Genomic DNA, 27230 nt, shown 5'->3' with positions numbered 1-27230 from the left:
TCACAAAGGGCATGATACTCTTGGCAGGTTCATGGACGGTCCAGATGGGACTGCGATGGGACCCCCCGAGATTCTGCCGGACCATGTGCCGGTCCCCCCACCGGGACCGCCCGGCGGCTTCTCCGGCGTCGGCGGCTTCGGCCGCGGCGCCATTGGGCCGCTGCCGCCGGATTATCCCGCGCCCGCCTCCAGGCTCGTGCTGCGAGACATCAAGCTGCTCCTGCAGCTGTGCTGCAGCCCGGGCGACAATGACGGTGCGGCCTGCGTTTCTTCACCTTTCTGCATTCCAAAGTGCTGGGCAATACATCAGATGACAGGGTGGCGGTGTGGGTTTTCAAAAAGAATGTGTGCTGAAATATCATCCAATAGCCTTTTGCCGATGTGGTGTTCCAGATCAGCTAAATATGGATTTGGTGGTCGCAGCACCAGGAGGAAATTTATGCGGTTCCTTCTTGCAAGAATGCAATGCCTTACGCAGCCTGCATTGAGATTCCGTTTGCATTTTGCCGACAAGTATGCAAATTATGTTCGTCCCTGATGCAGCAGCCAGCAGATAGATCTTTCCCGAAATCCTCTGCCGGTCAGCACTGCGTGTGGTAGGTATGCTTTGGCACCCCATTTATACCTTAGAAACGCGGTTTATTTGTGGTAGCTTCTCACTGTGTCATGTGTTTGCGGGGACCAGGCGACCCGATGCAGCCGCTGGCGCGGCCGCGGCTGGAGGTGGAGGTGGAGGGCCTGTGCGCCCAGGCTGAGGCGTTCCCTGCCGGGTCCCCCCACGTGCGCCGCACCGCGCTGAGCGTGCGCCACGCCGAGCTGCGCGACTGCGCCCCCCGCCCCGAAGGGGGGGCCGCATGGCGCAAAATACTTGCGTATCACGCCACCTCGCACGTGCCCCGCGACGCCCAGGCCTGCCTCTTTCAGGTGGGGCACATCCACTGGGCGACTGACCCACCGTGACTTGTTGAGCCGTTCATAACCCTCATCTTGGTGTCAGAGGGTAGCTGCATCTGTACTTTATACCCATGACCTGTTGTTTGCGAGCGCTGCATACATTATTATAGTCGGTGTACGGTCATCAATTAAAGGTCGAAATCTGTACCATGCTGCACCACCTGTGCTGTGCTGCTGGGCAAAGCGATGCTGTCTTCCATGGAATTATGAAAGTCGGCAGTGATGAGGCTGATCCACAGGACTTCATTTTGCTCCTGTCACCTCTGCGCCACGTTGGAGGTTGTGGTTCCATGAGAGCTTCCTCTAGCATATACTGCAGTGCTCAAACTGAAACCCCCAGGATAATTGGGTTTTGACCCTGCGGGATGCTTCGATAATGGGTATGGGTTTTGGGGGTGCGCGAAGTTGCCTGTGGGAACATAGTACAACTAAATTGCAGCCCAGAAGATCACTTTCCTAGTAATGTTGGCCAATATTGGGGTTGCGGGAACACAAAATATAAGCTTTTGAGCGTGCGGGAAAGCCCTGCCAGAACTTATTCGATAACTGAGTTTTGAAAAGGTGGGGGTCTTAGTTTAAGCACTACAGTACCTTCTTGCTGACCACTTTGTCCTGACAATGAGAGCGTGGGTGGCCCTCAGGTGGAATTGGAGGCGGTGCGGCCGGGTGGCGAGGAGGGAGGAGAGGAGCTGCGGCTTGGGGCGGCGGTACTGCCGCTGCGGCTGCGCATTGACCAGGCGGTGGTGGAGTTCCTGCAGGGTTTCTTTGCCCCCCAAAACCCCGACGAGGGCGACGGGGAGCTGATCAACTGGGCTGACGAGGACGACGAGGCCGCCGATGACAGCGCCGCTGACGAGGACGACCCCGCAGGTGGCGTTCCCTCCTTTGCCACCCAGCACGCCGGGTTTTTCTTGCTGTATCTGCGTATTGTCAGATTGAAGCTGTGCTGCCTTGGCATGCATTGTTCAGAGACTTTCCTGAATCGTCTGCAGCCCACGTTGATGATGGCAGTCACCTACTTCCCAGCAGTTATTTAAATCAATGCTAAAAGCTGTTCTCCAAGCAGCACCATAGTCACCTGCACGTACAGAGGGTGTCTCACCGCTTGGTGACCAAGCTTCTCTTCATGTGCGTTACTAGTTTTTAGAAGACTGAAAGAGCGCATGCTGTTGCCACGTGCAAACGAGGACGTGTTCATTCACTGCTTGGTGATTGAGCGTTTGTCCATGAGCTTTACTGGCTTATTAGGAAATTGAAAGAGCATGCTGTGCGCTACGCGCAGGCGAGGAGGTGTTTTTCCAGCGAGCTGAGCTGTGGGGCTTCAGTGTGATGGTGGACTACTGGCCACGCCGCCTCGATCTCGCCTCCCTCAAGGCCGGCAACCTGGCTGAGGCACGCTGCTGTTTTTTTACTCGCACATGCTCATCTCTTCTTCATCTGTATGAGGTTCTTGAACAATCATTCTCCTAATCAGCTCCGCGCGTGCCTGCATGCATCTGCAAGGGTAGATTTCAGGCTTGCAAGTAGATTGCTGAGTCTGAGATCGGTGACCTTTCATCAGCAAATTGACGTACACTTAGCGTCCAACAGCAAATAACTCTGAGTCAAATCAAGATGCACTAACAAGGCTGTCCTACCTGACAACCTGCACCGTAGTGGGATAATGAAAAGGTGTTAGGCTGTGACTGACAGTCAAATACGCGCAGGTGCTCAATCTGGCGCCCTGGGGCAACGTGCTGCTGCAGCTGCCTCCGCTGCGCCTGAGCGGCGCGCACGGATGGGCCGCCCTCGGCTCAGCGCTCGGGGACCACTGGCTCAAGGATATCACCACCAACCAGGTGCGACCCTGCATGTCCTAACCGGAGACCGCAGGAGTCTGTTTATATACTCAGCAGTTTTTTCTGGAAGAGGACGGACAGCAGAGCGCACAATGGGTGCTTTTTAATAGCAACGGCCCGCCTTGGGGCTAGGACTACTTCTCAGGAGTCCAAGCCTCCTTTCCGTCGTACCAGGTGCCGTCATATTTGGCAGGTCACTCTGGTGCTCAGGGAATCACACAGAGCCCCCGGGTGCTGGGGTAGCACGTTGTATAACCCTTTTTTGCCGGAGCTATGAGAGAGCTAGCTAGCCCGGGAAGTTACTGCTGCTCGATCAGCCAGATGCAGAGCATGCAGATTACCGCCATCTGTGAGAGACCATGGACTTGCTGCGCATTGAGCTGCAGTCATAGTTTTTCAACACTCTCTGCAATGGCACCTATTGGGCTGGTTGAGCCAATGGCTTCTGAAAGGGTGTAATGAAGTGACATTTAAGCTGACCTATCTGTTATTGCGCAGGCGCACAAGTTTTTGACAGGCTACGCGCCGATCCGTTCGTTGGTTCGTGTCGGGACGGCGGCCGGCGCATTACTAGCAATCCCAGCAGAGCAGCTGCGGCGCGACGGGGGGGCTGCCCCCCGGCCCAACGGCGCGCCGCCCCTCTCGCGGAAGCTTCAGCGCTCCCTCACCGGTGCGGATTCTAATTCTCTCCCCCTGCCCTCAAAAACAGCTCCCTCAAACGCCTGACATCCTCAGAACGACTGCAGAAATGCACGTAGATTTCGTTCAGCTGACTCACCCCTATCTCTAGAACCCATCCGATACCTGTGCATTGATGCAGGGTGTGCTGTTCTAGCCTTTGCACGTGCAATCAACACAGCTTTGTTATGAAGCTTCTCTGGTCGAAGGGCAGTGCTATTTGTATGTTTGCTCTGGAGGAGCCTAGCCCTGTAGCCTTTTAGACACAATATGTGGCCTCCAAGGTAGGATTGATGAACCTGACACTGCTTGCAGGGCTGGTGCGCGCGATTTTGGCGGAGATGCTGGGCCTGAGTGCGAGTGCGCTGGGGAGCGTACAGGTTGCTCTCAGCGGCGCCTCCGACTCTGGCTCCGATCAGCCGGCCGGCGTATCCGAGGGCCTCAAGGTGCGCGCGCCCCTTTCGCCCTCGATATGTGTTATGTCAAGGTCAGTAGGTGTGTGGAGTAATGCAGCATGCGGACAAGTTGCCCTTTGCAGCGGCATTGCCCTGTTCCCCTTGGCTGGCAGCATTGCAGCAGCAAGTCTGCACACACACACACACAATGGTGCGTATTCCCTGAAGACCTATTGGATCTTTACATGGCAAGGCCTGAGTGTAGCTGCATGCATCCATGGCCAGCTGGGGAGCTCTTCTGTGTCATCAAATGCAAGAATTTGATCCCAGACTGCACATTGCTGCGCTGCGCTTTTCGAGAATTTTATGGTGAGAACAAGAGCCCTGACACCTGAGATGCTGCTGCTGCGCTGTGGCAGGTGGCGGCCGAGAGGTTGCAGCGCGGCTTCAGCGGGGCGGCTGCGGCTCTCAAGGCGCCCCTGCACCGGCCCGACTCCATCTCTGCCTACACCCGCCGCGCCCTCCGCGCTGCCCCCCAGGTGCAGATTCCCTCCTCCCTATATTAGTGCCTTCACGAGATGATGCCTCAATGCCTGAGCAGTTCAGTTCATCTTGTAAAAAATGGATCTTTGTGCGTATGGCAATGGGCATTTTGGCTTGGCTGATCTGCTTGTTGCTGACCATTAGGGAAAAATCTGTAGAGGTGCAGATCCCTCTTCATTGCCTCGAGAGAGGTGTCCTCTCATGTCTCAGAAATTACCTGGGCTCGTGCAGACGTTCGCTTTTGTGCTGACATTTGTGGGCCATATTCGCACGGCTATTAGAGCATTGTCCATTGCAATGGAAGTTGACACTTTCGTGGGTGGTTGCTGGGGGACGCTCCCCACAAGTTCCAGGCAAGAGTCGCCTTTTTTCTCGGTGATCTAAAGAAGGGAGTTGAGTCTGGGTGGACATGCGTGATGAGTAACCTTCTGGATGACAGAACTACTGAGTGAGCCGCATGTGCGCGCAGGCTCTGGTGGGGCCGCTGTCGGGAGGCGCGGCGGCCGCTCGTGCCGCGCTGCTCGGCGCTCGCAACGCCCTCGACCCGGAGCGCTACGAGGAGCGCCGCCTGTCACGCTGACAGATTCGAATTTGAATTTGAAATTCTTGGCGTCTGACGGCCGCCCTCGAATCTCACCCAGAGCCTGTCGCGCTGACGGATTCGAATGCGGATTTTGATTTCTGGGCGTTTGACGGCTACCTTCGTTAGATCACTCCAATATGGCGAGGTACTCCGGGGCAAAGCCCTCAGCTGCAAGAAGCGCCGCCTGCCATGCTGACAGATTCAAATCTGAGGTTGATTGTCTGGCGTCAAGTTTTCACCACTGAAGTACACCCTTTCCCCAGGGTGGCGGGGGTGTGTTGCAAGGAGGCATCCTCTGGGGTAGATTCGTGCACACACCTTAGGAGAAGGGTGCAGCGGTCTGGGGTAAAACACCTAGGTGGGAGGTCTAGGCATAGCTATTTGGCCAAGCGGCCAGGGTGCCATACAGAATAAGTGCACCGCAGTTTTGCAAAAGGTTAGGGGTCCGAGATGTGGCAGAAGGCAGCTAAGTGCAAGGAGTGGTTGCAGGCCAGCACATGCAAAGTGGCTGCAGTCTTACCTCACTGCCATGTGCCCAAGCTTTCATCATTCCAGCAACTGCCTTTATATCCCTTCCAATTCCTTGGTGCTGCGTAGACAGGAAGTCTTGTACAGCAGTAGCTTGTATAAAAACGTCCTGAATAAAACTTGACGCTACGCTTTGTAGTGTAGCCTTGTCCGGGCACCAGCTTGTGTGCTTTATGCAGAATAGATATTGCAGAAGGCCATTATGTCTTCTGCGAAGGTCCATGTACAAATCCAGCAGTCCTGCCCTGTATATTTACCATGTATCTTACCCTGAGCAGGACTATTTTCTCTCTTGTATCTTGAGATTGTAGCAATTGTGCTTCGTATCACACCATGCATGTGGTGAGCTTCTGAGGTTAAGGGCTCGGCATACTTGAGGAGTTGTGTCTGTGGATGCGTGTGGCCACGCAACTGTACAGAACATCGATGTGTAAATGTATTGCAGAGCAGCAAAATCCTGAGTATCTTCAAGAGATGCATGAGAAATCTTCTCATTTGCAAGCGCTTGCAAGAAGTTTATTGCATGTCTGGATTTCACTGCAAAGATGCAGCGACTGTGATCCTCTCGTTGAAATTAAAGTGCATGAAACTTGCAAATGAGCTAAGTAGAAGTGGATCAAGCTTTCGTACGCCAGAAAGAGTACAACAATTACAATGGCCTCATTTGAGCCCAAGACATATTCCTTCTTCACACTGGCACGCTGTATCTACAAGACCATTCCCAGTTGCCTGTGCGAAGAGGACCACAACAGAATCTACATTTGATGTACCAACATGTACAGTATCTTGACTCAACGCAAGAGGCCCGCCTGTGGGCTGAAGCAACGCTCCAGCCAATCAGGAACCAAGCTTGTCCGCTCACTCGATCACATACACCGGGGTGGTGAAGATGGCAATGCTCTCCTTGGCAGTGTACCTGCAAGCAGCACACTTTCCCATGTAAGTCTATGGCTGACCATTACCATAAATAGAACAGGGTCAAGGTCGGCCAGATACAAGTCAAAAAGGGGGTGATATCTTACAAAAAAAGCTCAGCAGCAACAGCTCTGGCTGCCAGAGTGCTGCAAGCACTAGTCTTAGGCAAGCACGACCACTCTTCAGCAGGCAAACAGGCCATACGGCATTCAAGATTTCAGCATTAATTGCTCAGTTTTGAATGGGGTGGGTGTAGGCACGCACTCGATGAACTTCTTCACAGCCTCGCCCTTGATGTGTTCCTTGAGCGCCTCAACGTCCTGCGGGGATGCCAGGAAGCAGGTCAACTTCACCACAAATGACATCATCAGCGGATACTGGGCCAGAGGGCAGAATGTTGATACCTACAAACTGGCTGTCCCCCCTTAAAGACCAAACATCACGGAAGCGTTTCAAACCCAGTTACAGTGTGAAGGAAAATGGTACGCCGTACCTTGAAGGCCACGTATGAGTAGTAGGTCAGGTTGTCACTGCACACAGCACACACTCAATAAGTTCTGCCTTTTCGGACAAGCGGGAAAACGACTGGCAGAGTAGTGTACACGGTTTACAGGTAACAACGGCTAAAGGCAAATTGATGCAACAGGACAGGGGCAGAGTGCTCACGTCTTGGTCTTTGACAGAGCATAGATTTCAGTGCCGTCAATCTTCAGGGCTGCGTCCTTGACCTGTCACCATCAGAATATCCTTCAAGCCATCATGGTGGGCAGGGGTATGCATGACTTGAATATTGAATGGGTCAACAGATGTCGGCTTTTCAGGAGCAATGGCAGACGTGTAGCAAGCTGCACATGGCACAGGCTGATTAAACAGACGTGTGCGAACACAAGGCACATGTTGCAGCATTTGCCCGGCATTCATAAGACGCCGCATTAAGGAGAGAGTTGCACACCTTCTTGACGGCCTCAACAAAGTCGACAGCCTTGTCGGGTGTCACGATGAACTTGGTGAGGATGACGATGTCGGCGTCCTTGTCGGGGCGGTCCTTGTTCAGGAATCCGGACATGTAGCCCTCGACCTCTTCGCCCACCTCCTGCAGGACCTGGAGCACCACGCCGTGCCGTCAGAAGGCAACTCGTCCAGCGATGCTCATCTTCGCATACACTGTCAAATTCATCTATTTGACTTTTGACTCGCTGGTGTAATAGTTGGGATCCTCTTTGCGCCCGACCTTTTCGATCAGTCCGGATGCCGTGGTGTGCATTTTCCTCAAATTCCCAAAAGAACTGCCATCAGGTCCTAACCGGCATGATTTCAAACACACATAAAGGATTTCTATCTCGTGGTTCACCTTTTACAAATGAATCTTCTAGCAAATTGGTCCTCTCACAAAAGCTTCATCCCGCATGCCTGCCCTACACATTGCATACGCAGTTGAAACTATATATCACGCAAGACTTCCAATCCAGCTTCTGTTGGAGATCCTTTGATCAATGATGCTTCCATCACGTAAAACCTAAAAGAATATCAGGAGAACGGTGCCATGGCAATCGTCGGGCTCTGATCGCACGAATGGATCTGTGAGACCTGATAGAGCTATCAGCATATGGTCTTCCAAAGACTACAGCAATCTTTTAGTGATCCTCATTGCGATCGAGAGGTGGTGGTAGATCCTCTTCTGCTGAGCTTGATCCCTTACCTGAGTCAAGCCATTGAGCTCCAGACGGCTTGCCGTGGCGACACCCAGGAGGGCTGCGAAGAGGATAGCGATCTTGAAGGCGGCCATCTTGAGTTTCTTCTGGGAAGAAGGATTGTTGACAGCCGAGATAACTTGTGGAGCGACTTCTGCCGTCCTTCTAATTTTGGGCGAGACTCGAGTCTGCCCGTGCCCCTTCCCCTCGATTAGAGGGAGCCACGACAGGCACGGGCGAATGCATTCTCATCCCACCTGCTGACTGGCCGAAACCTATCAAAGTGAGAAATCCGGGACTTCCCCGGATCATGTCTTGCAGCCTGCACATGCAAGCCTGGCAAACCAGCTGCCCCGCAGGCCGCATCTCAGACCTTACAGGCTTGGAGAGCCACCTAGATCAGCACAAGCTGTCACACTGGCAGTGGCAAGATGCAGCGCTGAGTGATGAGCACCCGAGAAGAACACAGCTTTAGCTTCCAGGCCATGCACGTTTCTTGGAGCCTCCTTTTAATGCCATGATAGACAGATCAGATTGCACGAGTGGCACCTTTACATCTGTCCACTGGAGACAGACAGTGCTGCTTTGACAGCACTCTTGTTTCAAAATGTTCATGGACACTTCGTTGCTGCCTTAAGCTTGCTTGACATGCACGGTGGGTACTACCTGACTTGGGAGTTTTTTAGGAATGCTGTTCAACCATAGACTCTTATGACTCCAGATACTATTGTCATCTGTTGAAAATCGTTTGAAAATTTCACATCACATCCTCATCTTGCCTTGTCGTCATGCTCCGTAAAGCTCTCGTAAAGCACGTGGTCCGCTTCGTATAAATCTTCGATGGGCGCAAAGACTCACTTAATACCTCGTCAACGCTCGAGTCGCAATCCTGTACCCTCGTAGGAAGCTGTCTCAGACTTGTGCGCAAGCCTTCGTGCGGCAATCAAAGCGCTTGACCAGGAATATGAAAGTCTTCATCGTGCTAGCGCACCCAGACCCTCGCTCGCTCAACGCATCAATGGCTAAGTATTCAGTAGAGGTCCTGGAAGCCGCAGGATACGAAGTCAAGGTACAGAAATAGCCCTTTATAAACTGGTGTTGTCCCTCACGATCTAGGTCTGTTTGGGAATGGTAAGGTAATCACTCTGTCGCAGGTGTCGGATTTATATGCGATGAAGTTCAAATCTTTCCTGGATGGAGAGGACTTTACAGAGCACAACAGCGAAGAGCGGCTCAACATCTTCAAAGAGTCTCTTCTCGCCTACAAGAACGGAACCCAGACGCCCGACGTGATCGCAGAGCAAGAAAAGATGAAATGGGCGGACGTGCTGATCTTGCAATTCCCGTTATGGTGAGAGGTCGCTTTTGCAGCTTGTGATATTGATACCATGCCGATCAGACAAGTCCAGCATCTTGATTACATGAATGCCCATTGCAGGTGGTACGGTATGCCAGCCATTCTGAAGGGTAAGCCCACCATGTTGAACTGACTTCCTCAAGTACCCAGAAATGTGTTCTCTCAAATTCAGGCTGCAAATTAATGCTTTGGGCACTGGCCTTAAGCCAAACTACCAAAACCGAATAAGTCTTCTTAAATTAGCACAGATGTTGTGGACAGGCTGGGTCGACCGAGTGTACGCCGCTGGATTTGCGTATTGGGTGGGAGAGAGGACGCCAACTCGTAATTATGATCGATTTGGCGAAGGCACCATGGCTGGCAAGCGCGCCATCTGCATGGTGAGAACCTAATGCCCTGTTCCCTTAACAATTGAAGAGAGACTGCACTTTGCACTCAATTCTGGATAGCTTGCCTGGCGCTCATGGCTGTCCACAGCAGAATGAAGACCTCGCTTGGATCCTCAGCTTCCTGCGCGCATGCATACATTTAGCATGTGCAACAAGTAATTCCCCTTGAGCGGATTTAGCCAAGATTGTCTCAGGCCTGGCTTTGGCTTCTTGCAACACCAGCTGTGCAATCCTCAAAGTCTGCTAATCCTCGCACCCCAGGAATCCAGCAGTCACTTAACAAGACGACCACCGGAAGCCTCGTGATGCACATGATTGTGATCAGGAGTTGTGTGACCTGCGCAAAATAGGTGACAGTGGGAGCGCCGGCCAGCCAGTACAGCCCGCGAGGCATTGCAGGGCCCATAGACGACCTCCTCTTCCCGATCAACCACGGCATTCTTTACTATCCAGGTGCGCCATCACCTCACTGCTTTGTTCGAACTCTGACTGTTGAAAACTAGTTGTGACAGCTGAAATGCTTGAGAAGCATAGAGACCTTGCGACTGGGAGTCAAGTTTCGCAGGACAATGGCGGTTTCTGCTTGCCTCAAATGCAGCAAGCACAGTATGTCGGCATTCTGCATGTGGGGCTTGTAAAAATGACACAAAGGTGGTAAAAATGACACAAAGGTGACAGAGTGCTCATTTATTTTGCAGGCTATGATGTCCTGCCGCCCTTTGTGCTGTACCACACATTCCCAGGAGCAGTCGATGACAAGCGCTTTGTGGAGGTGCGCATCTCATATCCAAGTGACAATAACACAGCATTTGCACTTTCTGCTTATTCATATTGCCACCACAGATTGCACTTCCGTTTGGCATATGACCTGATCAAGGTGTGCATCTTGCATTCACGCCTTACGCAGTTGTTGTGCCTCTCTATGATAGATCTGTATGGTCTTCATGTGCATTCTGCAGCCACAGGTTTAGGACGTAATCTTCTCTTCTGTGCCTCTCTCTTGAAGTTCTTGCAAAACAGCTGCGAGTCTCTGGGAACTGACTGGTCCTTTGCTGGCGTACAGATTCAGGCAGCCATGAAGGAGCGGCTCTTAAGCCTGGACACAACCGAACCCATCGCCTACCGGAAGCAAAATCATGGCGACTACACAATGCCCGACCTTGAGCTCAAGCCCGGCCTCGAACAGCAGGGAGAGACAGGCTTCAACATGCACGTCATCAAGTCATGATCTGCTGGGGAATCTCCAGTGGATTGGGTATTAGAGCAGTCCGGCAAATTCCATTTTTTTCCGGCCAGGCAGCAGACCTGTGCTTCAGCTGCTGACTGGTGGCTGTACCGACGATGACAGAACTGCTCTCTAAGCGTGACTGTCTGTAGGATGAACTAACAACTTATCGTCTATTAGATTTTTGAGCACTGCCTGTGCGTCTCATTTATTACAGTATTGAAGCCGCTTCTTAGGGGCCCACTGCAGTGGTGAATTCATTTGTGAAGTGTTAATGGTCTTCAGTCTGGCACTGACCCCCTGGCACTCAGTAGTGCTTGGTGTTGAAAGATGGATTGCTTTGGCACCTTGCGCATTGGAAGGTACCTTGCGCATTGGCAGGCACCGGTGCTAGATGACATGGAGAATTGTTTAAAAGATTTGGGGCCCACTTGTGGGTTTTTCAGCATCATGTTCCCATGTTGTTGCAGTATCACTGTTCACATTGCAGCTTGTAGCTGTGATCCATGTGAGGAGCTGGCTGCAAGTATGACTGCCATCTTGGACAAGGCTTGCAAGTATCTGTGTGCAGCTGGATAGTGTAGGACAGCCGTTTCTTGTCGGGATGCATGTACTTGAAAGGTATTATTTAGAGCACTTGGCACATTGAATGGATCCCGTGTTGAAGGAAAATACCAGTAGTCTGACCTACTTAGTAGACCCCGATTTCCGCCTACGTAGTATACCGTATACTAGTGCCACTAAAGTCAGTGACTCTTGGCCATGGCCTACACCGGACCTTGAAATAATGAGTCATATGATGCATCCTGGCCTTGTAACCTTGCCTTCAGGCTTCTGAATGTAATTCGAAGGTCACTCAGCTGAGGTGAAGAGCTATGTGATATCCTGATGCCACAGTGCTTCAAAAATCACTTAGACGTACCTTACTTGCAAAAGTCTAACCAACGTTGCACTCTGGAGGCTGCAATACCGCGGACCGAGCCGGCCAGTGCAACGCCGTGCTATCCTACTCTGATAGTGCCACCAGTGTACAGTACTAGCTAGCTATAGCTGCAGTGGCCGTCACGAACGCCGGCGGCCGAACACCGGTGCATGCATGCATTTTCATACAATTTGCATGCAAGCACGATTCCTGAGTGCGTGGTGGGCTCCATGGCGGCAAGCACTAGGCGACCTTGAATGTATTTAAGAGAGTCCTGTTGGAGTGGGCAGCTCGAACCCACTGAAAGATGCTCCATCTCATGCTGCGCACGTGCGCAGCACGGGAACATCGTTATTTTACGCAATAAGGTCAAATTTTGCTTGGATAAATAGCGCCTGGCCACCACTCAATATTGTCTTATTCGTGGTGCACTGGTTTGCGAGGTGCAGAATCCGTCGTGCTGCACTAGCCGAAGATGAAAGTCTTTGTTGTACTGGCGCACCCAGAGCCTCAGTCCCTGAACGCATCGCTGGCAAGATATGCTGTGGAGGTGCTAGAAGGCGCAGGACATGAGGTCAAGGTGCGTGTTTAGGGTCTTGTTTAGAAGCAATGACCTTCTCAAGTATCACCTAGGTTCACGTAGGGGGTTTATGGCATCGCCGATGGTGCAGGTGTCGGACCTCTACGCAATGAACTGGAAAGCTGTCGTGGATGTGAATGATTTTCTAGAGTGCAATCAGGAAGAGCGCCTCAATATTGGCAGCGAATCTCTGCGCTGTATGAAGAACGGAACCCTCACACCGGACGTGATCGCAGAACAAGAGAAGCTGCGGTGGGCAGACGTGCTTATTTTTCACTTCCCGCTATGGTGAGTTGAGCTTCCTGGGCCTCGCGGTATCGTTATCGAGCGAACAACGGATTATTCACGACATGAATGCCCTTGCAGGTGGTACGGTATGCCAGCAATCTTGAAAGGTTGGTACAACAGTATTCTTCATGCAGTCTCAGGAACCCCTATTTTAGATCAATGAGCTGTACATCAGCTTTGAGCCTTACAGCCATCTGCGAGTTGGTTGCTGATTGTGTGAGAGGGGTGGCGCAGGCTGGGTTGACCGGGTGTATGCTGCGGGCTTCGCTTATTTTGTGGGTGAAAGAACGCCGACGCGCCATTTTGACAAGTTTGGCGATGGCACCTTGGCGGGAAAGCGAGCCATGTGCATGGTGAGGGGTCTTGCTTGAATCTTGCCTCTTTTGACTTGAATGCATGGCATCGACTGCAGTCCATAACTGCGCAGTTCTGGAGGGCAGATATTGCACTTACAGGCCATGCCTGACTCCTGACACACCTTGCAAGATAGACTGCGCATGCCATGTAACATTCCAATAACAAAGCATGTTGCAGCACCACTTGTTTGTACTGTAGTGTAAGCTCATCGTGTTCAGAGATGATTGGTCTTCATCAACTAAGACATCTGAGTACTGGTGTGCTGTCAGGTGACGGCTGGAGGGACGGCTGCACACTTCAGTGCGCGTGGCATCAACGGACCGATGGATGATGTTCTGTGGGTGATCAACCATGGCATCCTCTTCTACATAGGCGAGTGCTGATTCTGTCAAACGCTGCATTCGCCCGCACCACTGCTCTTTACACCTGCGCACTCAGGACCCCATGCAACCTCGCATCATAGGCTATGCTGACACGGCGGTTGCCCCGGCTGGCGGGGCCGGTGTAAATACTGTGAACCTTGCCTGGGATTGATTGGTCTCGCATGGATCTGGCGAGTGCACCAAGGGGGATGTCAGCATTGACCCTGCAGCTTAAATGCACACGCACCTTGCCTCTTGCAGGAGGAGCTAGTAATAATAATCAATAATGCTGACATGGCTGCGAATATTGCTTGCAGGATTCGATGTCCTGCCTCCCTTGGTAACGTACAGCAGTTTGCCGGGATCAATTGATGAAGAGCGCTTTTCAGAAGTGCGCATATTTTCTGCGCAACTTCTCCTTTCCTGGCCAGTTAGGACTGGATCTTTGTCATGGGTGTTATTATATGCAAAGGGTCACATGGGAATGGAAGTCTGCATATGTCTCTTGCACCCAAAAGCTGCACCTTTTTATATTAGCTGCCATTATCATATCTGAGTGTCTTCACGTGCAACTTGCAGCCACAAGTTTTTGTGACCTGATCTTCTCTCATGTGGACCTATTTTGTTGCTCTTCAGCGCCGGTACATTGGCTCTGAGTTTCTCCAATCTAAGTGCGTCTCTTTTGGTGTGTGCAGATCCAGGCAGCCATGAAGGAGCGGCTGTTGACCCTGGACACCACAGAACCCATTCCTTACCGCAAGCAGAATTATGGCGATTACACAATTCCGGACCTGCAGCTGCAACCCGGGCTTGAACAGGAGGGAGACACAGGCTTTGACATACACATAAAAAGGCCTTGAGTAGCTCGGTTTCGGAGAAGTGATATCAAGCAAACAGCACATCAAGGATTATAGACAGTGTATTTTCATTGCGCCTGTCAGCTGCAAGTCAGTGCGAGGGAGCAGATTGCTTTCCATCTGCAGAAATAGCTGGCGGGGGTGTGTGATGACTATTTTTTTTAGAAAAGGTGATTCAGAATTGTTTCTTGCAAAGCACTGCAAAAGCATCGTACGTTCTCAAATACTGGAGCAATTTTTTGGTGGCTGTGTGCGCTAAGCGGTTCTTGCAGCGTTCCCATGACCCAACTGTGCATGCATTGCCCTGGTTGCAAACTTGCGCTTGATCAGTGAATCACTCTGTGTAGCATTATGAATTAGTTCATTGAGCCTGATTTTGACAACCGCCTTTTCTGGCTAAGACACATCAGCCATTGGCAGGGGAAAATATCATGTTTCCTGACAGCCTGCTCAGTCAGCTTGCATGGATCACTACATCTGGATCTTGCACATTGCGAGCGACTGAGGACTACAGTATTTGGATGGGAGGTTCTTCACATGCAGCAGAATGACTTTGGCGCATGTATGTTGTGCCCCGGCATCATGTGCACATGTGCTGCTGTTCTGCTAGTATTGATATCGATTGCAGCCCGCGGAGTGGAGCATTTTTAAGAGCTGAATGTCAGGATCCTGGCAGTGCCAGGCTGGTGCATGTGTTGCAGGATGCATAGGAATTTTAATGATGGTTTGGCTTTAGAAAAAAATTGGACAAAGATTTGCCTGAGGAAACGGTTTGATTAAAAAGCTTGTCAACAGTTTGTGCCGGTGTTGCAGGATAAAGATCTAATGAATTACACCTTGCGCCCATCGTGAGGTGCTTACGATGGTCTTGCCTGGGACAATCTTGTCTTGCAGCAGGATTATGTGAAAAGGATCAGGGGCTTGTCAAGGGTTGACGCACTCATTTCACATTTACATGCAATTGCTGCAAAGTCTGAAAAGTCAGCTGGCTTCTGCATCATTGGAGATTCATCAACTGGATGGTACTTCAAAGAACAACATCAATGGTGAAGCTTGATGGCATGAAATGCCTGTGCACAGACTGTCCACCAATGATGAGCAGGGTCTCTGCTGATGAATTTCATTCATAAGTTGGTGTGATTATTCAGAGTTTGATGGAGCGCTGATTAAAAAGGACAAACTCTACAGCTCTACACTAAGTGAGATGTAACTATTTCTACGGTGAGGTCGACAGTTGCTGAGGCACCAACTTTTGGCGGTCTCAATTTATCAGCATCAAATCAAACTTGAGCACCCTATGTCAGCCTGTCAGACTGACTATCGTTGAAGCTGAGTTCGTTTGCTATAGTCCCCAACTGACACAAGGGTCCAACCAAATTTGCCTGTCAGCATCATCTTGGACCATGCAGATTGAATCACTGTGTATCTGTGCACCATGGTCAAAGGCTGTGTCACAAGCTGCCAGCTGTCGGCATGCAGCAAGGTGAGCGCGCCAGAACAGGCGCGCATGCATGCTTAGCCCGAATGAGTCATCACAGCACTGCTTTGCTGGCAGCCAGGTCAGCGTGCCAGGACAGGCACGCATGCATCCATGCATGCATGCAAAGCCCAAATTAGTCACAGCTCCGCCTTGCTGGCTGCCAGGTTGGCCCGCAGCTTGTCGATGGTGAGTCGCAGTGTCTTTTTGCGCAGCGCCCGGTACTGCACGAATAACCGCTCCACCTCATCTGTCACGGGCTTCCTGCCCAGCAGCCTGTCAAGCCAGCTGCCCCCTGCGCACGCAGGCATGTGCTGTCAGACGCCCTTATCTCAACCCTTAGACGAGAGGATTACCCGGATGCAGAACTCCCACGTTGCGGGGCCCCTTGCTGACTGTACATCGGCCCTCATGCATTCCAGCTGCGCTGGTCATGTACAGCCATACCGGCTGTGAATTGCCCAAACAGCAGATTGTGCCCCAGAGAAAAATGCAGCACTCTGTCAATTTATTCTGACGAGGCCTAATCCAGCTCATGTGAGCGATCTTCAATTACTGATGCAGTAACATTTGCAAGACAATATTAGGGCATGGACCAATCAGGAGCAGGTAGCTCGTAGACACTGTGCAACGGTCAAAGAGGGACCACAGGAGTGCCAATGGCAGTTAAAACTCAGTTTTGCAGCAGGAAAAGAAGCTAGCCGACCTTGCAGCAGGCGGTCGTCTTCTGCCTCTGTGGATGGGAACGCCGCGAGGATGGCGCTCAGCCTCTGCACCTCATCCTCACTCACCAGCGACCCGCCCGCATCTACACACCAGCGCAGCTCCTTGAGTTTGAATTTGAGTTTGAGTTTGAGTTTGAATTTGAATTTGAATTCCTAAAACCCTTAAACATTCTCCCACCATGGACAATGCAGCCCCCTTGATATCTGACTGCTGCGAAACAGTTTTTGTAATGAGCAACGATCAACCAACGAGTCAATTGAGATTGTCAAAACTTTTCCTGCAAGCTTCCCACAGGCCCCGCACTTGCCCGCCTCATAACAAGCACCCTACCCATTTTCTTGATTCAGATGTCCATTGCAGAGTAACTCAGCATTGTTACACACCAGGCTGCAGGCACTTCTTTCCCTGCCCAACACTCAACTCCCAAAAATCTGCGGCCGTCACATGCATGAATGGCAGAAGACCAAAGACAGCTCACCGTAGTCAGCCTCGCTGTGGGAGGAGTCATCGTAGAGGTTGCCGTCGGGCAGGTCCTGCGCGCATAGTCTGGGCTCTGGGAGGTCCTGCACGAAGCCGTAGTGGAAGAGCGAATGGTCATTGCGCTCGCAGCCGCTGTTGTAGGTGTGCAGCAGCTGCGCAGCACAGCATCAACTTTCAAATTCAAATTCAGATTCAAATTTAATGAGCGTGAAGTAGCCCGAACGGCAAGCAAGCATGCTGATAGGGCAAGATTATGAGATGGAACATTCATGAAGCTGTTGTTGTATGTGTGCAGCTGCGGAGCACAGCATGGCGAATTAAAGTTCAAAATGAAGGTAGCCGCAAGGTCAAGCATCCACGCCGAGAGGATACAAGCATGCATGCAAAAGGATGGTGCATGCGCTGAGGTGGACAGTGAGTTCTGCTTTCCTGCAACAGTGAAAATCGCAGAAGCACTGCATGACGGTAGCCTTGCACATGAGCCACAGCGCTGCCGACCGAAGGTTGCTGCTGAGGTTGCTGCTTCACAGCATGATTTTGAAACCTTCTCATCACAGCAGAGAGGCATTGGATACAAACGCATGGCTTCCAAAGGAGCATGACAGCGCTTGCAGCCTCAGTGACATGAGCGAGCTTCCATGTGTAAGTAGATGACAAATCGGGTAAACAGGGGTGAGTCACCTCCTCGCCCTTCTTGATGTCGCGCGTGGCGTATGCGATGTAGTCACCCTTGTCATCCCTGAACAGCTTCAGGTTGGCTTCCCCCGCATTCCCATGATTTATCAGATCCATCAGCGGCAGCATCACCCGAATCTGCAAGGGCACAAGAAGTGACATGCTGAATATTCAGGGGTGCTGACTGAAAGGGCAAAAGCTTTGTAATAGAAGGCAATGGGCCAAGTACAAATTCCAGGGCCTCAGATGAGCTAGTAGGGCGCCCCGTCACATTTTGCATAGAATTGATACTGTAAACCACTAATGGTTTATCAAACTATTCTGATTCTGGGTAAGCCCTCTACCGTGTGTGCTGTAGAGGGCATTTCAAGAAAATTGGTGGGGACAGACCTGCATCTCTGGGTTGTTTTCGTCTGGGAATGTGAATGCGTAGGACGCCACCTGCGCGCACAATACTACATGTTCATCGTAACGCATGCATGCACGCATGCTGTGCAGCCGATGAGATGGCCAAGAACATACTGCTGCCACTCTATTGCTGCTCGATTCTGCTCGGGCAATGTTTGCGTGACCGCTCACAACATCACTGTCACACTGCCTCCTGAAGCATATCTAGAGGTCAACTGGTTGCACATACCAGAGAACTAAACCAGAGAACAAAAGGTTCTCTATGCTTTTATTAAAGCTGCCTGGGAATTGAGAGACCTTGAGGCTTACTGAGCCGGATAATGTAGGTCTATATCATCAAACCCTGCAGGTTCACAAGACCGCTGGAGTGGATGTGCAACCTTCACAGCGTCATGCCACAACAAGGAAACAGGAAGAAAGTGAGCAGCAGAGGCACAACGGCAGACAAGTTCGACCAATGGAGTATATTTGTTGATTGACCTCGCAGTGATTTTGGGCGCCACTTGTAGATGCCTTGAGAGGAGGTAGAGTAGCGCACCAGGGCGGTCCAGTATTTGAAGTCTTCAAGGGAGATGTCTCGACCGAGGTGTGCGCGCACATCCTTGACCACATGCGGCTTTGCGCCGCGGAGCACGTTTCGTGTGAAGTCTTGATGCACCCGCACAAACGCCCCCTGCGCACGTGTATCACACGTAACTGTTTAGTCATTTTGATACGCGCATTTCTGGTGAAAGATGTCCTTTTAGACCTGGAAACATAGCATCTGACAGCAGGCACGCCATTGAGAGGACAGCTTAGGGAGGACATCAGCTCATGCAATGCTGGAAAGGAACACTTTCTGGTGCGTATCTGGTATTGGGCCGCTGCATGTGTTGTGGCAAAGCTATTGAGGTACCAGAATATCAGAGACATGTCTCTTTGGACAACACATGCATGGCTTGTCATCCTATTCTGCCTCAGCTTGTCAGACATGCTAATTCACATCCCCAAGCATAAATCACCACTTTGCATTTTTGCAGGTTGATAGATAATTGTGTGCCTTGCTGGGCTAGAAGGAGAGGGGTGTTCACCATGAAGGGGTCTTGCAGCAAGCCGAGCTTGGTTGGAGGAAAGGTCTCCTTGGTAATGACTGACCCCCTCTGCGGCAGGCTCTCCCAGTACGTCCCCATGACTGTGTCCCAATCCGGGTTCCTGAACCGCTTTTGCAGCAGTACCAGCGCGTTCTCCTGCATGAGAATCATGTCATTCAGATAGCACCAACTTAAGCAGTGTTTCCCTGTGTCGTGTTGCCTTCGTATGCACGGAATTCTGCGGCATGCTGGAATGCCAGAAAAGCATGCACAGAGTTGCTGCTAAGTCAAGTCTGAGAGCAATGACACTATCTTTTGTTGACTTGAACGACTGGGCCCTTGTTGAATCATGTCAACAGGAGCGAGGTGCTGTTTAATCCTAATCTGTCTGTTACTAAGCATGGCGTCCTGACGTTCTGTGTCAGGGCTCCTCCTGCTGACCATGCACGATGAAAGAAGATCGATGCATACTCAATCATGTCAGGCTTGTACTCTCTGAGTTGCATGAAGTGGGACAGTTTTCTTCAAGCGCACCTCTGAGCTCTTGTTCCACTCCCCCAGAGGCACAGCCATGAAGTTCTTCAGCTTGACCGCCACCTGGTACTTCTTCATGTCCCTCATCGCTTTCGTCCCCCTGAGCCCCGACTCTGAAACTGCTCCGACCTCCAGATCCACCTGACATGCATGCCCATGTCATGCATGTACTTCAGGAAAAGTTAGGTGAAGTCCTGTTTTAACCTGGGAGTCATTAACTCAGGCTTCATATTGATATTCTGGTGCCGGTCGAAAAAACAGTGAGGCCTGGGAATTACTTTAGGTGTATCTGCGGACAGAGCCTCTTCAAGTCTCTGTGATCAAGTGCTGACCTGTCGCTGATGTGGTGCATGGTTTGAGTGCATGGTTTAGGTCTGCCTGAAGGAATGCTCACATGAGACCAGCCATGCTGAGATGCATGCAGAAATGCTGCATTCCTTTGGCAGACCGGTGGCTCTCACCTGCCCATCATTCTGCTGAATCCAAGCAAGGAGCTTGGTGATCGGGTCCCAATCCACATTCTTGGCAGGGATGCCTGTGGCTTCCTGCTTTTCTGCCGGTGCTGGATCCTTTGCCAAGGCTCGGAGGGCCCCCTGTGACAAGAGCAGGATGGCGAGCACCTGCAGCAATGCTGCTGCTCTGCAGCCAGGCATGGCAACGCCGCTGCTGATCGTCCTGCAAGGACACAAAATATCTGTCTCGCACTGGTAACACAGTATCGTGCTGAATCAAGCTCATCGTTGAAAGGCTTGCGATGCATCTTGTAATATGGTACAGTGTGATGCTCTCCTCACATGCCCTACTTGCTCCTCAGTCGCTCTCTAGAATAGCTTCAAGTCATAACGATCTCAAAATATATTACTGAATGCTTCTTTGTCGAGTGTGTGCCCGATGTCTGTACGATTGGGACCTCAATTGTAGGCCAGGGCACTCTGCAGATATGGTTCTTTGACCCGATTTAATGCCTGAATAAACTTCTAATGTTACCAAGCATTCGCACCTGATACACAATAGCGTCCAAAGCCAATATGCCAGAGAATCAGTTGCAGAAATTACTGACGACGAGACATAGTCATGAGCACCAGGCCTCACTTGCTTGTCTCCATTCAATGGTCCTTCTCAGTAATTGTTTGAACGATCACAGTGCAATTGCACCCTTTTTGTCTCCAGTGCCTCAGATCGAATCTCATTGATCGGCACTTTGAACAAGGACAGCTAGGCTTATAATAGCGCGTCTTTGAGAAGGGTGAATATGTATCCGATAGGGCTTCTGACACAATGTCAAAGTCCGGAGGGCCAGCACAGGTGCTGATGGGAGCCCACAACGTCTCGACGAGCTTCATTGCGGATTATTGATGCAGCCATTGTAAAACTAGTAGATGTCACTTGCCGGCCACTAATTACAAGTAAACGGTTGCCTGGCCCCGACATCAGGTAGCAGCTAGCTTGCTGCGTTAGAACGAGCCCCTGTCCGAGCTGGACTTCACCAACGAGGCTATGCGGTTATTAAGGTCCTTGTGACAGGAGCCAACCAGGCAGGGCAACGATGTCTGCCCTGTCGGCGGCCAGTTGGCGATCAGTTCCGGTGACTCTTGCGGCAGGCCCGTCGCTGTACCTGCTCCAAACCTGGGCGGACACGCGGAGCCTTTTTGCTCAGTTGGTGGTGGCATGGCTTTGCATAGAGGTGGCGTTCTACATCTGGCAGACTTGGCGGTACGTTTCTGTCTCCAACGTTGCAGCCATCCTCCGACCCCTGTTTGTACAGGCTGTACCCTATGAAATTTTTCAAGAAGTATGCAGCAACTTTTATATTGTGTAATTGTCCTTGTTAGCCAGCAATACCCTGATCACGACGCTCTGCTCGTCAAAGTTGTACAACAGGCGTCCTGAGAGTGATGGTGGCTCAGAGAAACATTGGACTGCACCTAGAGGCCCAACTGCCTGCTCTCCATGCGACACATTGTTGCATCTGTGCTATCAGCGTCCCAAGAATCAGTAATGGAGCTGCACGCTCGTCTTTGTGGTGCTCAACTCAGCTGGCAAATAGTTTAGCTTTACTGGCGTGCCCTGCCTCCGCTGCTTGTTCTTTAACTGCAGGCTGTCATGCCTTACCAGATCAATGCATTCTCTTACAGTACAAGCAAGCACTTGGCATGAGCTTGCTCGTTGCAGAGTGCTCGAAGTGCACCCCTCGCAGTTGACACGCAGTTGAGCGCCGACACCTCTGCGCAGGTACCACATAATAAACCAGAGGGTGGAGACGCGTTACGAGGCTCACAGGGTGGCAGAGGTCAAGAGGCGCTTTCTGCAGCTGAATGGCTGCATGTGCATCGAGCAGTTTCTGAGCGGCTGGTTCCACGGCGCGCCTTATGCATGCATTCGCAGAGGGAACGTTGAGGACTTCGTGGCCTACGGCTTCTACAACCGGACCATGGACACTCTGCCCCCGCGGGTGCGCAGATACACTCTCCACCTGTGCGCAGATACACTTCAGTTTCGCACCAGTTTGTCGGCCATGTCGGCCTGTAATGTCTGCCAGTTTTGTTGTTAAACTAGCAGGCATGTGTCTCAGTATAGATACACAAGCCTCAAGGCACGGCTGCGGCAGTTTGTGTCAGTATGATAAGTGTTTGTAGGGTGTAATGGAAGAGTGTTTTGGTGTGGCTCAGCATGAGATTCACTGAGCAATGTCCAGCCATGACAACCTGGCATGACCAGACTGGGCTTCACCCATGCAGCTCGCCTGCACAACAAACCTTGCCTCCGGGAGGAAAAGCGTGTGACAATAACAGTAAGAGAAGTGTGTGTGGTCTCTGCAGCTGCAAGCGGCGACGAAGATATTTGTGAGGCAGATGGAGGCGGAATGGGGGGCAACTTTCCCAGAGGGGCGCAACGCTGACATCAGCTTCATGGCACATGTGTGGGAGGACCTGCGAGTGCTGCCCAAGCCTCTGGCGCTGCACATTGCCAGCGAGGCGGCTTCGCTGCTCGGCGCAACCATGCTGCGCTGCATGGGCTTCAGGAAGGACTGCTGTCAGGTGCGTGGAGGCTTCCGCACTAGACCATAACTTGGCCCAAGTGCCATGGGCCACAGGATTGCCATGCGGACGCCTTTCAGAGAAGGGCGTCACAGAATGGCTTTGTGTTGTCATAAGGCACTCAGGAACATCAACACTGAAACAAGGGCACAGCACTGTATCTAGAGCTAGAGCTAGAAAACGATGGTCATGGCACTGCCCTGAGGGCAAATTCCTGCCAAAATTAAGTGTGAGCCGTGAAACAAGATCGGCCAAAGGAAGTAACAAGCACACGCAAGTGGGTGCAGCAGGCACACACAAAAAAATTGACTTGCGGATGTTGGCGCATGCGCGCAGGGCTTCACATACTGGATCCGGCAGCCGAACCGGCCGGCCCGGCCGGCCGCCGCCGATTCGCCGCCGCCGACGCCAACTCGGTCGCGGCGCACGACTCCGACGGTGTCACCGATGACATCACCCACCGTGTCACCGCACGCCAGCGAGGATGCTGAGATCGACCCATCCACCCTCAGCAGGTGGGTGTGGACCACACCGTGGTTATACCCAGGGGTATTAATAGAATAAATTTTATGCTATTAATTAGCCCTATTTAGAAAAATGCCAAAAGATGCACAAGTGTCTAATCAAGGTGGGTGCGATAGGGATCTACATGGCAAGCCGTCAAGATGTGCTCAGTGGCAGAATTCTCCGTCTTGGGCAGTCTTGCTGAACAAAGGGGTTGAAAGACCTGGATTGGTTTCTGCTGCTTCTCAGTGACTGTGTTCTATATAGCTGCACAAGAGAAATTAGATCGTAGGTGAAGTTTTGAGCAGTGTGCTGTGCGGCAGGGGCGGGGGGCTGCTGCGGCAGAAGAGCATAATCCACCGGAGGGGTGACTCGTTCTCGTCGCTGCGATCGGACGAGGCGGACGACTGTGCAGAGGCGGAGCCACGGCCCATCTTCTTCATGCACGGCGTCGGCCTCGGTCTGGTGCGCGTTCCCTCTCTCTGTCTTTCCTCTTTGTCCCTCAAAATGGGTGTTGCTTGAAGGTTTCCTTATTAATCTATAGCAACCTTCTCCCACTTTTCTAAGAGGTGAGCAAGCTAACATCAATGCCTAAGGCGGCCCCTGCCGATCAGCCAAAGCGCCGCCTTGCCTCCACAAGCTTCCAGACAAAGTCGCTTGGCCCGCATTCGGGCCAAGTGCAACTGCTTTGCATTACTTGCTTTCCCCAGGATGTCAAGGCTGTGCGTATATGGTGTTATGCTGGCACTGAATGTGGGCTCCCAGCCTAATTCACGTTTTCTCCACCTGCATGGCATGCAGTCCCCCCACATACGGTAATTGACGGTCCCCCCACCCGCGTGACGGTCCCCTGCCATGCCACTGCAGGTCCCCTACCTGGGCATGATCCAGCAGACCTGATTTTTAACTTTTCGAGGGTACATATGCACATTTAGGGTGAGCCTTAAAACCCTGCACCACCAATTCTGTGCCCCCCTGAGCAGGTCCCCTACCTGGGCCTGATCCAGCAGACCATGTGGGCCTGCCCCGACTCGCCCATGATCCTGCTGGAAGCCCCCCACGTTGGCCTTAGGCTGCAGATGCGCAGCCGATCGGTCGATGACGTGGCGCATGCAGCGGCGCAAATTCTGTGGCGGCACACTTACGAGGGCGCCTGCTTTGTGGCGCACAGTTACGGAACCTTCTGCGTCTCCCGTATCTGCCAGCTGCACCGCTCGCTCGTGCACTCCGTGGTGAGTGTTTTAAATTCAAAGTTGAATGCACAACCAATTGCACCGTTCCCTCATGCACTATGTGATGCATGATCAGAAAGCTGTGTTACTGCTTCCTGGCTTGTAACACACTTGTGATGTTTTGGTGCTCGATTCTGCCAGCATGTCATGTGTGATTCTGCAAGTAGTCACTTGATGTTCGAAAAATTTATGCCAACGTGAAAGAGCCTTGGGCAATGTTTTGCATTCATCAAGAGGTTTTCTTGCAGGCAGCACCTTGTCTTCTTCACCAAATGTCTTGTACTGGCTTAGTTTTGATTGCAACTGGTTCTTTGTGCAGGCGTTGATCGACCCCGTCTGCTTCCTGACGTGCTATCCGCAGCTTCTGTACAACTTTGTGTACCGCGTGCCCAAGCTGGCCGATGTTCTGGGCTCCATCACCGGCATCCTCGGCGCCGCTCGCTTCCTCTTCTCACGAGACCTCATCATTGCAGAGGTGGGCCAAATTCCCGTATACATCACCTCAGGTTTTGCACTGTACCCAATATCAATGCCACTGGCTCCATCAGCCTTGCAGCCAAACCTCATCAGGATACAAACCAGATCGACCTGCATTGCTGTTACACATAGCTGTCATAAATGGAAAGACGCCCCGTTAAGAGAGATCTAGGGGGCTCCAAATCTACAAGTTTACCTACTTTTCTTGATGTGATCTGATGGATTCCCGTGCATCAATGTACTTGACGAAAGCCCATGACTCTACATGAGATCAACAAGTTGGGTACAAGCAAGATTATTGATTGCCTGTGTGACTAATGCGCGCAGACCTTCTGCCGAAAGTTCCTGTGGCACGAGCTGATGCTGTGGCCGGAGGACATGCCGCCGCATGCATTAGTCATCCTATCGGACGCCGATGATCTCGTGCCGTCACCCTTAGTCGCGAAGCACATCTCGGACGCGCACACAACCGCGACTGTCATGTACCACCCCACGGCGGGCCACGGAGGATTCCTAGTGGACCTACCCTGGCAGAGGCAAATGGTGCAGGTAGGGGGCGGTTCCCTGCGACATGCCCAATTCCCCCCCAATGATGGAGAATCATGTGCGTTGCGTGCGATGATTTTCTTGTCCTGGTAAATACAAGATCAGGCATGGCAGGCCAAGGGGGGTTCCTAGTGGATCTGCCCTGGCAGCTACAAATGGTGCAGCAAGGGGGCATTCCCTGTGACGTTCTCATCTTCTTGTGTGTTTGTTTTGCACCCGGGATAATCTTGCATTTTGCACATAGTGAGTGCAGTGAGTTGATAAAGTGAAGAGGAAGTAGATCAGGCAGGTCTCTGAGATGTACTGCCTGGTGTGCCTCCGCATCTCTGCTGCAGTATAGCGCTGCTGCTACAGACTAGAGAGCCCAATAGCCCCCGGGGAGATGCAAGGAAATATGCACAGGTTTGATACCGAACGATGGCAGTAGAACTATAGTTCCAGGCGGACATGGCTTACAGGGGATCAACCTCATAAATTGGCATGACCGCACAACTATGCAATATTTGAATTTTGCATGCATGCGGGTGCAGGGAATTAAGGATCTAGCGCTGTTGCCGGAGGAGGCGTCTCGCGTGGCGTTCCCTGGCTCGCCAGCTGGCAAGCTGCTGGAGGGCTCCAAGGGATCCATGCGCTACAACTCCCTCGGCGCATTTAGCTCCCTCGGAACTCTAGCACCCTACCACTCCCTGACAGCGCGCAGCTGAGGATTTCTCAGTGAGGAATACCGAGCAGAGTGCTTTTTCTTTTAAACTACTTATGCAGCGCTTGCTGTGGAGCAGAACTTAGCTCAGAGCAGCATATAGCGTGGCTGTCACCGTGGGGTGCCTCAAAATTAGCTGATCACAAGAGGCTAATTAGAACAGGACAAATCCAGTGGAACTTTGGCTGCTGGATGCATAAACCTGTTTGGTGGGGAGTTGGGCACTACAACGCATCAGTCTGTCAGCTTCAGTCTGACAACAGCAGCCTGACAGCAACTGCACAGGGCTGTGTTAATTGCATGATTCACCATGTCACTAGGGCGGATTTGCTTTGTATACATATTTTCACAGCACCTTGCGCGCCAATATCCTGGTGTGCTGTAGCTTCGCAGCTGAGGCAATATCACATACGCATGCTGGATTATCGGATAGGTATAGCAATTAGTCTGGCAGATCAATCTGGCAAATGCCTTTCAGGAAATGGGTGTATTGGGGCCACCGAAACAGCATGTTGACAACATAGCAGCAACCAGGACAATATTGTCAAAGTTGAACGTGGCAGTTTTTGATCGCCATTGTGCGAGCTGCCACGCTATTGTTTGTCAACCCATCAACCGAGGTATTCTTTGCAGCTAGAAGGTAGCATTGCGTGATGCATTTTGTATCCGTTTGTTTTCAAAGCAACCTGGAAGGTTGGCCGAGCTGAAGTGTCTATCACTGTACATTCTTGCTGGGAGCATCTGACTTGCATGCTCTCAGAAGTCTTGTTTCCAGGCTCGTTCTGAAATTCTCTTGCCCAACAGATCAGGCACGTGTCTTTTCACTGAGAGTTGGCTGTAATGCAATTTTCAAGCGGTCTTGTGTCGACCATATTTTCCATTTTTAGTTCCATCGTTGATC

At 51.7% G+C, this 27230-nt stretch overlaps 7 protein-coding genes across 7 annotated transcripts; 5 read left to right on the top strand and 2 right to left on the bottom strand.

Moving 5' to 3' along the window:
• Positions 1-1592: 1592 nt before the first annotated feature.
• COCSUDRAFT_15713 (hypothetical protein) lies at positions 1593-3518 on the top strand (the record flags this gene model as incomplete). Its single annotated transcript, XM_005647770.1, has 4 exons — positions 1593-1824; positions 2237-2356; positions 2647-2792; positions 3291-3518. Coding segments are annotated over 4 exons (726 nt in total), but the record flags the coding sequence as incomplete, so codon positions are not given.
• Positions 3519-6377: 2859 nt separating this feature from the next.
• Positions 6378-8220, bottom strand: COCSUDRAFT_63637 (hypothetical protein; the record flags this gene model as incomplete). The annotated part of the gene is made up of 6 exons (XM_005647769.1): positions 6378-6435; positions 6699-6754; positions 6928-6964; positions 7101-7162; positions 7387-7536; positions 8134-8220. The coding sequence occupies 6 exons, from the start codon at positions 8218-8220 to the stop codon at positions 6378-6380; spliced, it is 450 nt and encodes a 149-aa protein (XP_005647826.1).
• Positions 8221-9089: 869 nt separating this feature from the next.
• COCSUDRAFT_63636 (flavo protein) lies at positions 9090-11099 on the top strand (the record flags this gene model as incomplete). The annotated part of the gene is made up of 5 exons (XM_005647768.1): positions 9090-9194; positions 9280-9450; positions 10222-10324; positions 10570-10643; positions 10935-11099. 5 exons carry the CDS (start codon positions 9090-9092, stop codon positions 11097-11099), a joined length of 618 nt encoding a protein of 205 aa, XP_005647825.1.
• Positions 11100-12493: 1394 nt separating this feature from the next.
• Positions 12494-14465, top strand: COCSUDRAFT_63635 (flavo protein; the record flags this gene model as incomplete). The annotated part of the gene is made up of 5 exons (XM_005647767.1): positions 12494-12598; positions 12690-12850; positions 13110-13239; positions 13513-13584; positions 14301-14465. The coding sequence occupies 5 exons, from the start codon at positions 12494-12496 to the stop codon at positions 14463-14465; spliced, it is 633 nt and encodes a 210-aa protein (XP_005647824.1).
• An 813-nt stretch (positions 14466-15278) lies between these two features.
• On the bottom strand, positions 15279-17962 carry COCSUDRAFT_53559 (hypothetical protein). The gene is made up of 4 exons (XM_005647766.1): positions 17827-17962; positions 17144-17297; positions 16646-16747; positions 15279-16234 (listed from the first exon to the last, which is right to left on the bottom strand). The coding sequence occupies exons 1-4, from the start codon at positions 17947-17949 to the stop codon at positions 16080-16082; spliced, it is 534 nt and encodes a 177-aa protein (XP_005647823.1). The 5' UTR covers positions 17950-17962; the 3' UTR covers positions 15279-16079.
• Positions 17963-21191: 3229 nt separating this feature from the next.
• COCSUDRAFT_47573 (hypothetical protein) lies at positions 21192-26333 on the top strand (the record flags this gene model as incomplete). Its single annotated transcript, XM_005647765.1, has 9 exons — positions 21192-21545; positions 22065-22284; positions 22652-22870; positions 23207-23385; positions 23698-23839; positions 24358-24606; positions 24926-25081; positions 25411-25632; positions 26160-26333. The coding sequence occupies exons 1-9, from the start codon at positions 21379-21381 to the stop codon at positions 26331-26333; spliced, it is 1728 nt and encodes a 575-aa protein (XP_005647822.1). The 5' UTR covers positions 21192-21378.
• A 184-nt stretch (positions 26334-26517) lies between these two features.
• COCSUDRAFT_33295 (hypothetical protein) lies at positions 26518-27184 on the top strand. The gene has a single exon (XM_005647764.1). The coding sequence runs from the start codon at positions 26522-26524 to the stop codon at positions 26843-26845; it is 324 nt and encodes a 107-aa protein (XP_005647821.1). The 5' UTR covers positions 26518-26521; the 3' UTR covers positions 26846-27184.
• The last annotated feature ends 46 nt before the right edge of the window (positions 27185-27230 follow it).

Source organism: Coccomyxa subellipsoidea (assembly GCF_000258705.1).
Source record: "Coccomyxa subellipsoidea C-169, whole genome shotgun sequence".
Classification (NCBI taxonomy): Eukaryota; Viridiplantae; Chlorophyta; class Trebouxiophyceae; family Coccomyxaceae; genus Coccomyxa; species Coccomyxa subellipsoidea.
The sequence above is the reverse complement of the archived record's forward strand: the minus strand, read 5'-3'. Positions and strand labels throughout refer to the sequence as shown.

Coding starts and splice junctions, on each gene's coding strand:
- COCSUDRAFT_53559 (XM_005647766.1), bottom strand. CDS start 17,949: ATGCTGCCGCTGATGGATCTGATAAATCATGGGAATGCGGGGGAAGCC. Junction 17,298..17,826: donor ACATCAAGAAGGGCGAGGAG/GTGACTCACCCC, acceptor TGTGCTGCGCAG/CTGCTGCACACCTACAACAG. Junction 16,748..17,143: donor CCACAGCGAGGCTGACTACG/GTGAGCTGTCTT, acceptor GCTGGTGTGTAG/ATGCGGGCGGGTCGCTGGTG.
- COCSUDRAFT_33295 (XM_005647764.1), top strand. CDS start 26,522: ATGCATAAACCTGTTTGGTGGGGAGTTGGGCACTACAACGCATCAGTC.